We start from the raw sequence: 17,686 nt of genomic DNA, 5'->3' as shown, positions 1-17,686 counted from the left end.
ACCTCTATACAATAATGTCTCATTATTCTGCAAAAGGAGTATAGAATAAATAAAAGCACAAGATGTTGGAAAATAAGTATAAGGTATTGTTTATAATTACTGTAAAAGCTTATAATTGATTCAACACAAACAACATTTCTGAGGAAAAATATTAACTATATACACTTACACTTATTCTAATTTACTTCCACTACTGTACGTTGTTGCCATATGGCAACATATCATAAAGTACCTTAAAAAATATATTACACAGTAATTAATATATTTTAAATAGTATTTTTTACAGCACTTTAAGTTAAGCCATCTTCAATTGTTACCTTAAAGTGCTACTTCTGCTTGATTTAACCCCTAAAACATTGTTTTGTTGGTATATACTGTGTGTTCATTGGTTTATTGACCACGGTTAGTTTGTTGATGTTAAATAATATTTTGATGTGAAAAAAAATGAGTTAGTTTACCTTTTTAGGTTATCATTTTTTATTCATCATTCTATGCCCAATTCCACACAAGTTAAAGTGTACATGGTGAAGTTCAGAAGCAGCAGCATGTGCATGTTATAGTGATTTTACTACACAAAAGGACACTGGTCCCCTGTTAGATGATAAAGTGCAACCCCTGTTTGGTTGCCTTTACAACCTTTATATCCTTGCCCTTATTTTGGATCAAAACTCAGTTTTATGTTGATTTCATTGAAAATCCTCAGTTGGATCCTCAGAAAAAAAAAAAAAAAAAAAAGAGTTCAGAAACAGATGTCGCAATGCACAATCTAACAGGGGTCCAAAGGCATTTTGTTTAATCATATCAATATTCACTGTATAAAGTGGTCACCTGCAATTGTTACATTAAAGAGCTATTTATGCTTGATTTAACCAATAAAACTTGGTTTTGTTGTTATAAATGAATGTATTCAGGTTGGTTCAGCAAGTTTAGTAACTGACTTAACAAAATTAGTTAATTTGCCAATAACAGGCTACCATATTTTTTTATTCACAGTTCTGTGCCCGTTTTCACACAAGTTAAAGTGTACATGGTAAAGTTAAGCAGCAGCAACATGTGCATGCTATAGTGATATCATTACACAAAAGGACACTGGTCCCCTGTTAGATGGTAATGTTTAACACCTATTTGGTTGCCTTTACATTTAGCAATATTTTGTAATCTGATTAGCTCTGTTTGTAACAGTAATGTTCATAATAAAACTAAAACACCAGCAAGTCAACATAAGATTTTGAGATCTGACCTCCAATATCTTTACAGTGTGTTTGTGATGGTAAGAAATGGCAAAACAACCAAACCGATCTGGCAATTTACCATCTAACAGGGGACTAAAGGTTGCCTGGAAAATCAAGCCTCACCACTGTACCAGCGGATGACTCTGGTCGGCCATTGAATCAATTCGATTTCTAGCAAACAGCAAACAGGAAGCGGAGTAAACCAATCAGAGAAGGGCAGATATGACGTTAGCAAAGCGACAAGAGAGTCAACAGCAAAAAGTAAATAATTAATGTGTTTTTGGTCATTTAAAACTGAATTCACGGCTGAATAGAACGGACTCTCAGGTCTCCCGTGCGCAGTCTTTGTTGATATTGAAGGGACTTTCGCCGCACTAGAGTGACGCTATTTGCGTCACTGAAATAAACAAATCTGATTGCACGGTACGTTTTGGAGTTGACTCGAATCGCGACGGAGGGCAGACTTACCAAACTGATATATCTTGTATATATATATCAGTCTGGCCTTGCAAGACTAAAGGCATTTTGTTTAATCAAATCAATATTCACTGTATAAAGCGATGACCCGCAACTGTTACCTTAAAGAGCAATTTCTTCTTAATTTAAAACAAAACTTAGCTTTGTTGGTATAAACTGATGTATTTGGTTTGGTTCATTGATGTTAAATAATATTTTGACTTGAACAAAATATGTTAATTTAGATGTTATTATTTTTATTCATCATTCAATGCCCAATTCCACACAAGCAAAAAGTGTTCATGCTAAAGTTAAGCAGCAGCAGCATTTGCATGTGCAGTAGTGATTTCACTACACAAAAGGACACTGGTCCCCTGTTAGATGGTAAAGTGCAATAAGCAATATTTCATACTGTTCATACTTACTATTTACTGTTGTATCCCATATAACTAAATATAATAATAATAATAATAATAATAATAATAATAATAATGCTATCCTTACAAACCCAGACACTTAAAACAAACTTAAAAAACTTCTATGTCAAGGTCAAAGTTCAAATTTTAGGTTGACTGTTTTATTGAAATTTTTCAGTTGGTTCAACTAAAGTGCCTGTGTAAAAAAAGACATTCAGTTCGCATAATTTGATTAAATCAGCTGAACATTTTCAACGCAGCAAGTCGATATAAAATTTTGAATCTTCACCTGATATAGTGTGACACCTGTTCAGTTGCTTTGTTTTTTGTTTTGTTTTTTACTTTGGTTGATGACAGTTGTATTTAATTTTATACTGGATGAGTATATATTTTGAAATACTGTTTTAAATGTCAATTTTAAATAAAATTTCATATTACAGTTTTTTACAATCGTTAGGACACATTTCTCAATACTTAGGCCACTTTTTCAAAACTCTTCACACAGTTCTCCAAACCAACTTTCATCTTGGCACAGCAGTTAATTTCACATTCAAAATGCACTAAATCTACCAAAACACTTCATTTATGTCTCAAATCAACTCATTCTTCCAGAACACTAGCAAAGGTTTTCACCAGCAAACACACCTTGTCAGTCATAAAATACTGACCTAAAAACACTAACATCAGGTATCATTGTACAATGTTTTCTTTTGTAAAATTTCTTAACAAAACAAGAATAACACTACAGTTTGTTACATGAACCTTGTTTACATAACAGTACAAAATGATTCTGAAGTTTTCCTCTTTGAATGGATGATAATGAAATTGAAAAACGAATGCTTGTGTAGGTGTTCAGTTTCATCTAATTGCTTTGATAGTATTTGATTTTTTAGATTCAGCATATTTCATTACAATATTACTGTAGAAATGTAGCAAATTGCTGTCTTATTCAGTTTTGTATTATTTTATTGTTTTGAACATAAGTTTAACAGTTTTGAAAACAGTATGTAAGCATGTGCAAATTGGCCTGTACGTACACAGAGTTTGGGCAGTTGTTGTGTCTGAGTGAGAAAAGAATTGATGAAATTTGAGAGATGTAGTCATTGAATGCATTTTGTGCCAAAGCAATGATAATTGATCCTCAGTTTAGCCCACATAGACTTCTGTTGTGCTCACTGTGTGAAGAGTTTTCCAAAAGTGACCTAAGTATTGAGAAATGTGTCCTAGCGTCTGTAAAAAACTGTAATGTAATGCAAAGTTTGAAACTAGTAAGTTTTAGGCTTTTTCCCCCTTTTCTTTTACAAGGTCCCAGTTTGCAAATGTGTTAGTGGCTAAATTGGTCAAATATTATCCAGATGTAGAACGATGCATAAATGATTTCTATATTAAAAAACAAAAAACATTTGAATATTTTGTTAATTTACATGGTAATTGTCTCGGAATGTATTAGCATAACATTGAAATAATAATTAAGATAATTCAAAACATTTCTATAATTGGCCTAGTAGTATAAAAAATAAAATAAAAGGTTCCTTAAGAAAGCAGCCTGTTAAACAGCAGCTCGCAGTCTCAGAGCCTTTTCTAGGACAGCAAGCCTACTTAGTTTGTTATGCACTATATATATACTACCATTCAAAACTTTGGGATCAGTAAGATTTTTAATGTTTTTAAAAGAAGTTTCATCTGCTCACCAAGGCTGCATTTATTTAATTATAATAATATAATAATATAATATTATAATATAATTAAAAATAACTGTTTTCTATTTGAATATATTTTACAAAGTAATTAATTCCTGTGAAGCAAAGCTGAATTTTCAGCATCATTACTCCAGTCTGCAGTGTCACATGATCCTGATGAGATAAAACTTTTTTTAAAAACATTAAAAATCTTACAGATCCCGAACTTTTGAACGATTCATTGATTCAATGAATCATTCATTCTGAAGGGCCCTTTGAAGTAGCCAGTTTTGAGCACTTTGGTTTGGAACGACCCTTCAATATGTCAGCCATGATTGTTTTCACTCCGAAGTGCCCTTCGGAGGGCGATATATCCTGTTTAAATGCACTGTGAATTGATTAAAGTTTCGAAAAGCTTCCCAGATAGCATCAATGATCGAAATAATGTTGAATCAATGTTAATGTGTCAACGGTAACGACAATGAATCAATATCACTTTTGCACCCTCAATTAATGTTGAATCAATGTTAAATTTCAACAAAAAAAAATCAATGGTAATGGCATTGAATCAGGGTTACAATGTGATGTTGGCTCAACATCATGCTTCCACTCTCAGAAGATGAAACACAACTGACTTAAAACCACACAGCCTGAAATCAACTGAAGATAAAAGAAAACAATAAATGTTTGGTAAACGTTTTGGTAAACACTGTTACAAAGACCACAAACACACAAAAAGTCAAGAGTCAAACTGCCCAACTAAAGGAACCACTGACCACCAAAATGGTGACCAAACATTTTCAATAAAACATCAACATCTAAACCTGTTAATTCTCAAAAAGAACTTCTGCTGAGATCTTGAGAGATTTAATGTCTTCTTTTATCTTCAGTTGATTTCAGGCTGTGTGGTTTTAAGTCAGTTGTAGTTGTTTCATTTTCTGAGAGTGCAAGAATGATGTTGAGCCAACATCACATTGTAACCCTGATTCAGTGCCATTACCATTGATTTTTTTGTTGAAATTTAACATTGATTTAACATTAATTGAGGGTGCAAAAGTGATATTGATTCATTGTCGTTACCGTTGACACATTAACATTGATTCAACATTATTTCGATCATTGATGCTATCTGGGTTCGTTTCTCCCATCATTACAATTTAGTCACAGTCTGGAGTCTTGTCTTTGAATGCTTTTCTGTGCTTTCTAGGCGACCATCATGGTGTTCCAGGCTGTGGCAGAGTATCGCACACAGGTGAAGGACCTACAAGACTTCAATCTGGACGTGGAGCTGGCAGTGGAAGGAAGAAGCAAACCTTCCAGATTTACTATTAATAGAGAAAATGTGCATCTTACACAATCAGACAAGGTAAAGAGTAGCTCATCAAAATTGTTCAAAATGGTACTTGCATTACCCTGCTGCTGTTTTTAACACAACACAACTTGGAATATAATATACAACGCAACATTTTGCAGCTTTTGGTTGTAATTTTCAGTCGATAAGCCACAAGCGAAGCAATGTCTTTACTGCTTTACTAGTGATAAGAAGAGGAGAAAAGAATGGAAAGTTGTGAAGAATGTGGACGAATAAAACTTCCTAAAGAACCGCGTCTTTGGGCCTGTTTACACTTGGTCACATCATGCGTTTTCTTTGATCAGATAGCTATCTGATTTACAAAAACGATTGCATTTATACTTGGCCACATAAATATGTCTCCGCAAAATATAGCCGATCTTCAATTCCCACGCTATATGCAGATTTCATAGAGTTCACGTCACCGAAATCAACAAATATGAGCTGCATTTTATCGATCATCATTCGGAGAGAGCGGCAACAGCACTGGTAAAGATCATTCAGTCTCATTACTTTTAATGAAGATTTTTGTGTTTTGAGCACCTGCGACTTACTTTCATTTTGATTTGCGGCATTTTGCGTGTTGTGTTGCTGAATAGAAAATCAGCTGCTCATCTGCGGTGATGCATGTTGTATAGTGCTGTCATATCTGGATATAACATTAGTTAATCTATAACATGCTCTCACAGGTTTATTTTTTAGTATTTTTGGGAGGAGTTAAATTTACATATGTGGTTTCAACAACCAGATGCATTAAAAACTGTTCAGACCACCTCCTGAAGTGGTTTGAGTGAATTTATATCTGTCTCAAGTGCGTTTCGGGGGCATTTAGACCTGGTGTTTTCACTATCGGATATCTATCCGATCAGAGAAAACGCGTGAAGTGACCAAGTGAAAACAGGCCCAAAGATTTTTTAGGAAGATTTTTTCACAATCAAATACAACAAACACACAAAAACATAAAAACTTGCAAGAACTACCTTTTCCCATGGATTACAAACACAAAAACATAAAATAAATATATAAACTAATAACATTAAAACCATAAATAAGATAACTAAGTAATCTTAAATATATAGCCTAACAACCCCCCAGCTAACAAAAAGAAGTTGTCAGAACATTCTCTTTAAGTTATGAAAATGTTATTTCTGAAAGTTTTTTACACATTGAAAATGTCCAGTTTTTTTTTTAATGTATCAAGAATGTTTTTTCTTGGTTTATGTGAACGTTAGAGGAACATTCCATTCTATCATTTTGGAAATGTTATGAAAATGTTATTTTGTAATATTTCCGGAACGTTCAAAACACCCTGTCCTGCTAGAAATTTTACATTCCCAGAACATTCTCAGAACATCCCCACTGGTGTTAAGGACGTTGTCTAGTAACGTTCCCAGAACATTCAGAGACAGTCACGATGTGGAGTAGTTTTAACCCTCAGGGGTCTGAGGATTTTGGGGGCCCTGGAGAAGTTTTGACATGCCCTGACATTTGTGCTTTTTTTCAGTTGTTCATAAACATATTAATGGAAAAAAGTGTCATTACACTGTATTCAGCAAAAACTAGGCTACAATAATATGTGAGGAACATGTATGTACATGTTTGTGTTTTTGAAGGAATAACGTTTATGCGTGGTTATTGAAAAAACAAAAAACTTAAGTCACTGAAATAAAGCCAAAAAATATATATTAAATCTGTGTTCACAAGACTTCTGGGTATTGGAGGTTGTAGACTAGAGTTTTTGCTTCAAAATGAGGGAAAAATTATGCTGCCTACTCCTTCATATAAAACAATAGAGAGATTTAAATTTTCTAAAACATCTTTGGTCAAGAAACACAGTATGCGTGGACGCGTGAATCATCATGAATAATGGGTGATTCTCAACCGAGAAGACAAAAGAATTGCATAAAGAGCTCTAATGACCTGCATAAATAATGAGGCCTTTCAGTCAGGTAGGCTGTGAAAAAACCCTTTGTGATCATGTTTCAAGCTCATCATGGTGTAAATCAAACATACAGAAAAAACAGCAATACTGTGAAATATTATTACAATTTAAAATAATGGTATTCTATTATATACTTTAAAATATAATGTATTTCTGTGATGCAAAGTGTCTGAACAGTTATGTTACCTATATGGCATTTCATACAGGCTTTTAGCTTAAATGCATGCACATTTGGAGACATATTGATAGATTCTCATATGTTTGTCAATTTTCTATACAGAGGAGTAATATTTATTCAGTATTTATTGTCATCACTGTGAGCGCTGGATACTGTGTTTTCAATTCATACTTGCAGCCGGAGGGCGCTCTGTGCACCTTTAGTCCACAAATTCATATAAAGAAGAACAGGAGCCAGGAACTAACTAACATTATTTGGCAGACATTCTCTGAATGTTTAGGGAACCATATTTTATTTAGAAATGTTCTCAGAACCTCCCTACTGCCCTTGTCAAAAGAAGTTGACTAATAAAAGTAGCTGCTCAAACAAAAACAAGTTTTTCTTAAATGTCTTACAAAAGACAAAAAAAAAACAACAGCATATACATGAGCTAATGTAACTGCTGTATTACTGCATCAACAACTACACAGTTACTGCAGCCTTTAAATAAAGCAACATGCATTCAGTCACTGACTGAAGCACAGGCTCTACTCTCCAGCACAATGGTAACCTCACAAAACTTAGATAACAGAAACAACATTAAACACTAACAGATCTCTTTAGATATCTGCATCTTCACTTATTACAAACCACTCTGGCTTTGTTTCTTTCATACAAATCTTCTTAATGAGGTGTTGATGTTTTATCAAATTTATAAATGTCACCGTTATGGAGGTAAGCGCTTGTTTTAGTTGGGCTCCTGACCCTTAACGTTTTGATTTTATTTTTTCTCCAATTCTTCTCCACTTGTCTGTGTGATAAATTAAAAAAAAAAACATTAATAATGTTAAAGTGACAGTTAATACATTCATAGTTTGAGACCTTTGGTGATGATCAGTGAATCACCAGCACTTAACTCATCTGATCAGAAAATCGCTAGGACTTTTTGCTATAGCGAACATGTACTGATAAGTTAAAGCAGACAAAAGAAAATCTAATGTTAAATGAGCCCATCTAAAGCAAACGCTCACCTCCATAACGATGACTTCAAACTTTATTATTTTCTATAAAACACCCACGCAGAAGGCGACGTTCTCGTGAACTTGTGCAACTTTGCCTAAAAGTTCTCTAAAATTGACAAAAATTCAGACATTTTACAGAATATTTGGGACATAAAATGTCATCTTTTGGTAATGAAGTTACCAAATGCTGTAGTTCAAGGTTCCTTATATGATTTTAGGGGGATATTCCAATTTGGTTATTTTATGGTCACATAAGAACGTTACAATAAGGATATTTGGGAAGTTAACAGAACGTCCTATAGAAAGTATAAAAAAATAGTCCCCTAAACATTCCCAGAATGTCCTGAATGTTCCCTGAAGGTCCACTAAATAACGTCCCCCAACCCCTTTAAAAGAACTCCACATCGTGACCGTCTCTGAACGTTCTGGGAACATTACTAGACAACGTCCTTAACACTTGTTTTGAGAATGTTCTGGGAACGTAAAATTTCTAGCGGGGTAAACTGTCACCTACACTCTCAAAAAGGATGTGTTAATTAATAACACATTTTTTGTGTTATGGCTATTTTAACACATTTTTGTGTCAATTTAAGTTGATCTTGTGGAGAGAGAGAGAGAGAGAGAGAGGAAGAGAGAGAGAGAGAAACAACACTGTGTCCAACACAACATGTGTTAACTATCATCCAATCACATTGCTGCTACGTCACTCCGCAAGCCGTTAACTCCCTGAGGTTTTTTTCACATTGCAGCAAAACAGACTTAAAATACTCCGTCATTTTTTGTCATAGAGACATAAGTAATATATCAATTGAAACTATAGAATATCTTCTTTTATTTGTATACACTCAGAGTAAAAACAAAATGTTGTGCTTTTTGCAAAATGATGTATTATCTGTCCTCTCCCTCTGAACAAAGTTTAATCTGATAGTTCTCAGAAAATGAACTATAACTTAGTGAATACTAATCACAAAAAAATTAGACTTATGTCTAAAAAAACGTTGAAATGTCAGGTTTTAAATCATGTAAGTCAAATCGAAAACAAAAATTCTGTATGAAAAGAGACACATGTCAGAAATCCGTGATTCAGCTCATTATCTGCTAATGCAGCCACGCCCACGGAGCCAGCGCTATTCAGACGCAAATTCAGAAGCAATACATGCATTCATCATCTCAATCGTGTATTTATTGTCTTGAAAAGTGTTTATCTGGATGTTAAAGCCATGGTTAGCAAGCTCTAGAAGACATGCAGTTAGTTCCTGGTTCTTCTTCTTCTTTAGAATAATTTGTGGACTAAATGTGCACAGAGAGCGCCCTCCGGCTGCAAGTATGAATTGAAAACACCATTCCTGAAATGTCCTCTTCTTCTTTAGAATACTTTGTGGACTAAAGGTGTACAGAGCACCCTCCGGCTGCAAGTATGAATTGAAAACACCAGCGCTCATAGTGATAACAATGAATATAGAATAAATATAACTCCTCTGTATAGAAAATTGACATCAATCCATCAATATTTCTCCAAATTTGAATGCTTTTAAACTAAAAACCTATATTCAGACTGTTTGCATCACAGAAATACATTTTAAAGAATATAATAGAATACCATTATTTTAAATTGAGCTGAGACATGATTACAGAGGGTTTTTTTCACAGCCTACCTGACTGAAAGGCCTCATTAATATGCAGCACCATTAGAGGTTCTTTATGCGATTCTTTTGTCTTCTCAGGTGTAAATCACCCATTATTCATGATGATTCACGCCTCCACGCATACTGTGCTTCTTGACAAAAAGTGTCTTACAAAAACTAAGTCAATATATTGTTTTATATGAACAAGTAGGCATTATAATTTTTACATAATTTTGAAGCAAAAACTCTAGCCTACAACCCCCAATACCCAGAAGTCTTGTAAACACAGATTTAATATATATTTTTGGCCTTATTTCAGTGACTTAATTTTTTTGTTTTTTCAATAACCACACATAAACGTTATTCCTTCAAAAACACAAACATGTGCATACATGTTCCTCACATATTATGGTAGCCTAGTTTGTGCTGAATACAGTGTAATGACACCTTTGTCATTAATATGTTTATGAACAACTGAAAAAAGCACAAATGTCAGGGCATGTCAAAACTTCTCCAGGCCCCAAATCAGCCTCAGAATCCAGAGGGTTAAGCAAGTTTGTGCCTCTTTCTTCATCAGTGGATGACTTGTGTTCATTTTGACATATTCATTGTGTTAATGATTTTAACACATTAAATGTGCCAGGAAGGTAATCTGCTGTTAACAAGCAGAATCAAAGGAGAAAATCACAATTTTAAGTCACCATCATGTAGATGAGTGTTTGCTTTAGTTGGGCTCTTGACCCTTGATTTTTTAATGTTAGATTTTGTTTGGGCTGTTGTAACTGAGTTGTAACAGTCAGACAAGCAAATATGATCAGGTGGTGTTGGTTATGTTTTCACATAATCATAATTTGACCTGAACTCATTTAGAGCCCAATCTCTGAGTTAGTTTTACATTATTGATTATAGCAGCACTGTGATTCTACAGCAGAAGATCAGCTTTTTCTATATAATTCTAAGGTATGTCTTAAAAAGCTGCTCTGATTAAAAAAAAGAAGATCTTTCTTTTAGGCGCACACAGACATCAAGAATCAGCCTGTGAATCTCAACAACGGTGACAAGAAACATATTCTGATCAACAGATGACATTAGAAAACAAGCTACTAAAAAGTCACATAAAACAGAAAAAAAATAAAATATGAGAATAAAAGAAATTACTAAGACAATTCAGCTCATAATTTATTTATGCAGCAATGCATCTTCTGCTGTAATTAATAATGTAAATCTAACTCAGAGTAAATGAGTACTAAATGAGTTCAGTGATTCAGATCAAATAATGATTATGTGAAAACATAACCAACACCACCTGAACATCTTTTCTCTTTGCTTGTCTGGCTGTTTTGACTCCGTTACAACAGCCCAAACCAAATCTAATATTAAGAAGTCAAGGGTCAAGAGCCCAACTAAAGCAAACACTCATCTCCACGATGGTAACTTAAAAATAGTGATTTTCTCCTTTGGTGATTCTGCTTGTTATCATCAGGTGTCTTCAATAATGGTCAATCATCACTCAATTAATCACTTAATTATCTCATTAACTTTAACACTGCTTCAGTGGGTGGAATAAAAAATATGGCAGGACTTTTTACTTTCTGACCCCTGGACTTTACACCTCTGGATGTTTTATTGAAAATAAAAATTTATTGAAGTTTGCAATCACCATCGTAGTGACCAGTGTCTGCTTTAGTTGGGCTCTTGACTCTTTAACATTAGTTTTCTCTGCCTGCTGTAACGGAGTGTTTATAAAGCACATTTGTTATAGCAGGAAAAGGCCAAAATGAAGTTGATCAGGTGTTTTGGCTGTTGTGATGATTCTGTAATCATCTTGGACTTGTTTAATTCACTGATCTCTTTCTGTGTGTAGTCTTTGATTTAATGGGCAGTTTATCTTTATTGATTGTATTATATCTGTGATTCCACAGCGTACAAACAAGCAACATTTCAGTTATTAAGGAGAATATATAAGTCCTTATAGACACTTTTACAGCCCACGTTGCACGTGCATTTTGGCAACGGAAGTGGTGTTGTTGCCCAGTGGTTCTAACGTGTTAGCAACTCCGAAAGTTTAATCAGGGCTTTCAAGTGTCACGCATTGAGCGTGACAGTCGCTCATTTCGGTCTTTTGTCAAGCACTCCCGCCACACATTGTATTTCATATGCAGAAAAACTATTTTTCATATTTAATATGCCACCGCGCCAGGCAGGAATCAAGCGCATCTCCCCTGGAGTAGCCTGTCACTTATCAGCCAATCAAAAAAAAGTAAGAGGCTACACAGTAGCCAATAAGAAAATAGCACTATTGTATCTGGGTAAGATTTAACGCAACAACCAATGAAAAAAAGCATATCCTGGAATTGTTCACCATCCTCGTTCACCCACAGAGGAAAACACTGGAGCTCTGAGCATCACTTTGAGCACAAAGTCACGATCTCCTGTTTTAATGTTACAACAATTTCACAACTTGTTTGACAAACAATGCTGTTAGATAATGTTTCCCAGATAATCAGCATCAGTTTTTCATGAGTGTTGGCTAAGTTCATGAGTGAACTTAGCCAACAGTTTTACAGCCTGTTCACTGACAACACTGCTCAGGACAAGTAGTCTAGACCTACTTGTATTTTCGTTATCACACGATGACTGACATTTTGTCACATTAAACATCTCTCTCCAAATAGGCTTAATAATTTTATTAGCACTAAATAAATTAAAGTGTATTACATTGTCGATGTTATTGGTCACTTTAAAAATCATGTCATGTGGTTGGAGATGTCACTTTTGCCTGTCTTCAAAACTTGAGAGCCCTGGTTTATGTATATATATCTGGCCACTGTATATTTGGCCATCTACTAACGTCTTCTATCCACTCCACTACACGGATCTGGTAGCCGGATACCATTAGATAAAGTCAGCTTTTTAAAATAACTTTCTCTGTCTGTGTTGCTTAATCCGCTCGCGAAGCTGCAGATATATATGAAACTTTCGGAGTTGCTAACACGTTAGAACCACTGGGGAACAACACCACTTCCGTTGCCAAAATGCACGTGCATACTATGTCATCATTGTGTACAAACAGTAAAAGGGTCTATATAAAATAAAAATATAAAATATTTTGAGCTCCTGCTTAACTTGCACAGCAGAGACATCAACAATCAGAATATGAATCTCAACAATGGTGACATCCAAAAGTTTAATGTTGCAATGCATGCTGGATGCCAGCATAGTACAAAACTCCCAGCATACACTGCAGCATGAATAAATTATGCAGCTTTATTGCCACCATTGTTGAGATTGATGTGCTGATTTTTTTTTTATATCTGTGTGTGTCTAAATAATGCTGCAGCTGTTTTTTGTTCATGGTGTTTAAAAATAAACTCTTTTTAGCTGATTGTTGTTGGAAGTCTTGCTGTAGTTTCACAGTGGCAACAATGAAAAATATTAGTCTGTTAATAATGTAACAATGGATAAAACAGCATGAATTCAGTGAATCAAATGATATATGATTGTTATGTGTAATGAATTGTTTAAACAGCCAGAGAAAAAAAAATGATATATTAAAAGCTCATGGGTAAAGAGCTCATCTAAAGCAAACGCTGATGTCCTCGATGGTAACATCAAACCAAACATTTTCACCAAAATATCAACATCTGAACTTCTGTTAATTCTCAATGAGTTTTCTTTTGTAGAAATAAAGTTAATCTGGTAAGTAATAAGTGTAATAATGTGTAATGGCTGGAAGACAGTTGTAGTTTCTGCTCGTATTTTTTCTGTTCTTGTTCCTCTTTTCAGTGATTCTGCTTGTTAACAGCAGGTGTTTATCATTAATGCTCAATCATCACATAAATATTAACTTAATTATATCACTGCAACAGCATCATTGTTACTTTTACTCTGTAGTGTGGACACTAGAGGATGTTCCTGTGGGGTTGAAAGGGTTAAAGATGCAAGATAAAAAGACACACCCACAAAATGTATTTTAACAGTTACAAACTGTAAGTTAAAAAACAGTAATGTACTGGCAACACTGTTGCCAGTAGTTTACTGTAAAATTTAGTTTTGTGGGTCACCATTGTGCTGAAGAGTAGAGCCTGTGCTTAAAGCTGCTGTAGGTAACTTTTGTGAAAAAAATATTTTTTACATATTTGTTAAACCTGACATTATGTCCTGACAGTAGAATATGACACAGATAATCTGTGAAAAAATCAAGCTCCTCTGGCTCCTCCCAGTGTTCCTATTGCCATTTGCATAAATACACCGCTCCCGGTAAGAAACAACCAATCAGAGCCAGGAGGAGTGCCTTAGCAGTGTCAATCAATCAAGCTCGCGTGCGCGCTGATCTCACCCCTCCCATGCACAGCGCCAGCGCATACAGGCTTCAAGATTACCGGTGTGCTGCAGCTTTGCTTATGGCGAAATAAAACGATGTTATATGCAAAGGACCACCCTGAAATCTACAAGAAACCATGCCATACATAATTTGTCAGTCCTGTTTTGAAATTATCTTAGTTGTGTAGTTCTTAAAAAATTAAACAAATCAAGCAGGGATAGCTCCCTCCACCTCGGAAAAGCCGCTCCGATATTTACCCTCGTTTTATTTCGGGCTCTATCTAATTCTTTCTTTTTGGCTTTTTTATCATCGTCATCTGTCTTTTTCTGTTTACCCCTCTTTATTTTATGAGCAGGTGCCACTCGAGGAATTGGCAGTTTGGATTGTTTTTCCGCCATAAGCAAAGCTGCGGCACACCGGTAATCTTGAAGCCTGTATGCGCTGGCGCTGTGCATGGGAGGGGTGAGATCAGCGCGCACGCGAGCTTGATTGACACTGCTAAGACACTCTTCCTGGCTCTGATTGGTTGTTTCTTACCGGGAGCGGTGTATTTCTGCAAATGGCAATAGGAACACTGGGAGGAGCCAGAGGAGCTTGATTTTTTCACAGATTATCTGTCTCATATTCTACTGTCAGGACATAATGACAGGTTTAACAAATATGTTAAAAAATTTTTTTTACAAAAGTTACCTACAGCAGCTTTAAGTTCAGGAGAAGATCAAGAGACACTGGTGATATGTTGCATGTTGTTTTATTTAACAGATGGTGACTGTGTAGTTGCTGGTGCAGTAAAAATCTTTTTGTTTTTACTGCCACGATCCCGTTGGCGGGACGCCTTCCCAGCCAGCACATCCATGTAGGGCCCATATGGTTTAGCCCAGATGAAATGAACATTGTTCAGAGTGAACACTACAGGCTGTTAAATGTAACACTGAATCAGTGTTGGATTTAATGAGATAATTAATTATGTGATGACTGAGAATTATAGCTGCTGTTAACAAGCAGAATGAACGAAGGAAAGAGAAACAACAAGAACTACAACTGACTTCAGCCGCAGCCTTAGATAAAAGAAGACATTAAATCTCTCCAGATCTCAGCAGAGGATTAAACAACTCCATATACAGAAGCTCTTATTTTTTGTTGATTTTTTATTGAAATTTGTTTTTGTGTTTTTTTTATGTTACCATCATGGTGATCAGTGTTTACTTTAGTTGGGCAGTTTGACTTGTTGTTGTAATATTAGAGTTTCTCTGGCTGTTGTAACTGAGTTTGTTGTAGCAAGAAAAGCAAGAGAAACACAATCTGATGCTGTGACTGCTTCATGATAAAAATATCATCATTGTGTAGTGGCTTAATTCACTGATCTTATGACTGAGTTTCATATGAGCAATATCTTACAAATTCTGTTTTATTGTGATTCACGTAAAGATCCAGCAAAGTTTTAATCAGAAAGTCTGGATGAGTTTTAAAACAGATTGTACACTAAGCACTTTTAACTACGCTGAGCTTTACTCACAAATATACATCAAGAATCAGCCTATGAATCTCAACAACGGCTGTGTGTGAGAAAGTTTTGCCGGAGGTTTAAAGTGTTTAGTGTACAATGTGTTTTAAAACACCTACAGCTTTTTCTGATTAAAATCATTTTATCATTGTATTTCTAGAAGACATCCAACACAAACTTAACATTTTATTCATATAAATCTCAGTCATTAGATCAGTGAATTAAACCAATACATGACAATTATATTCTTATCATAAAGCAGCTGACCACATTTTCTCTTGTCATTATCGCATAACAAAGAGCAACAACAACCACACAAAAACTAACACTAATAAAGTCAAGAGTAAAACTGCCTAACTAAAGCAAAGACTGACCTTGATCATGGTGACATCAAACAATATTATTATTTTCAACAAATCATCAACATCTAAACCTCTGGTAATTCTCAATAACAACTTTTGTAGATGTTTGTCAGAAATAAAGTCAATCTGGTTAGTAATGCTGGTAATGCTGTTTGTGGAGTTGTTTAATCAGATCTTCAGAGATTTAATGTCTTTTATCTTCAGTTGATTTCATCGAAGGCTGTGGCTGAAGTTGTAGTTCTTGTTGTTCCTCTGTCCTTCAGTGATTCTGCTCGTTATCACCTAATTATCTCATTAACTCCAACATTGATTCAGTGTTACATTTAATAACCTGTAGTGTTCACACTGAGTAGTGTTCATTTCATCTGGGCTAAACCATGTGCTAAACATGGGTGTGCTGGTTGGGAGGCGTCCGGCCAGCGGGACCGTGACAGTTAAGGGGTTAAAATGTTTGTATTGAACTCGAAAGAAATAAGTTCATAGTAATGATATGCTCATATTATTAGCATATAATAAAAATTAGTTTGTAAATTTAAATGGCACTCTACACTGTAAAATCCAATAAGTAAACCTTAAAAAAATCATGCAGACCGATTGCCTTGAAAAAACCAAGTAAGGTGAAATAGGAATAGTATGTAGAACTAACAAGTGCCTGTCTAGTATTGTACACTTACAAGAGAGTTCCAGTAACTTAAAACAAATTTGTATCGTATACTTAATCATTTACTTTAGATGTACTTGTTTTAGTATAGACTACTCAGAATTACTATTTTAAACAACTAAATCATTTCAAGTAAAATACACTTTGTGAGTATTCCTAACTCATTTATGCAAGTTGTGCTAAGCTGATGTTTTCTGCTTACACTCTCAGAAAATAAAGTACATAATTGTACCTTTAGGGGTACAATGGTACAAAGGTACAAATTTGTACCCTTGTGATTTGTACCTTAAGAGACCAGTTTTGTACCTTTGGTGACAATTTTGTACCTTTATTTAACAGTACAAAAATTGACCCTTCAAAAAGGGAACAAAATTGGCTTTGACAGCGTACAATCGTTGACTAATGAGATAGATATATTTTACACACACACACACACACGCTGAATTAAAATCAGAATTTATTAAATCCTTTTCATTTTCACATTTTACAACATTTCATTTTAAACACATTTTTAAACATTCCATATGAGTCCATCTTGCCGGATGTTAAAAAGTAACACTGAAGCAGTGTTAAAGTTAATGAGATAATTGATTGATGATTGAGTGATGATTGACAATTAATGGAGACACCTGATGTTAATAAGCAGTAAATCTCTGTTATCACTTGAGATTTTATAATCTGAAAGGGTTGTTTTTTAAACACACACAGACATCAAGAATCAGCATATGACCCTCAACAATGGTGACAATCAAACAAAGTGCTTCATGTTGCAGTGCATGATGGGAGCCACCAATCAAAACTCATCCATGGCTCCCATCATGCATTGCTGTATGAATAAATTATGCAGCTGAATTGTCCTGTAATTTTCGTAGATTGTTCATGTTTGCTTTATTTTTCTGTTGTTTTGTTGTGACAGTAGCTTGTTTTGTGATGTTCAGAGTTGATCTGTTTGTCA

General features: G+C 34.8%; 2 protein-coding genes across 2 annotated transcripts in view; one reads left to right on the top strand and one right to left on the bottom strand.

Moving 5' to 3' along the window:
* The window catches only part of LOC137032414 (B-cell receptor CD22-like), a 299,667-nt gene that overhangs the window by 185,905 nt on the left and 96,076 nt on the right, over positions 1-17,686 (bottom strand). The gene's annotated exons all lie outside the window — the stretch shown is intronic.
* LOC137031522 (complement C3-like) overlaps positions 1-17,686 on the top strand; it is a 185,117-nt gene that overhangs the window by 130,234 nt on the left and 37,197 nt on the right. Inside the window, exon 30 of the mRNA XM_067402529.1 lies at positions 4,991-5,149. Coding sequence (XP_067258630.1) covers positions 4,991-5,149 — 159 coding nt within the window. The remainder of the gene's footprint in view (positions 1-4,990; positions 5,150-17,686) is intronic.

The sequence above is a fragment of the Chanodichthys erythropterus genome, chromosome 12 (genome assembly GCF_024489055.1).
Source record: "Chanodichthys erythropterus isolate Z2021 chromosome 12, ASM2448905v1, whole genome shotgun sequence".
Classification (NCBI taxonomy): domain Eukaryota; kingdom Metazoa; phylum Chordata; class Actinopteri; order Cypriniformes; family Xenocyprididae; genus Chanodichthys; species Chanodichthys erythropterus.
The sequence above is the reverse complement of the archived record's forward strand: the minus strand, read 5'-3'. Positions and strand labels throughout refer to the sequence as shown.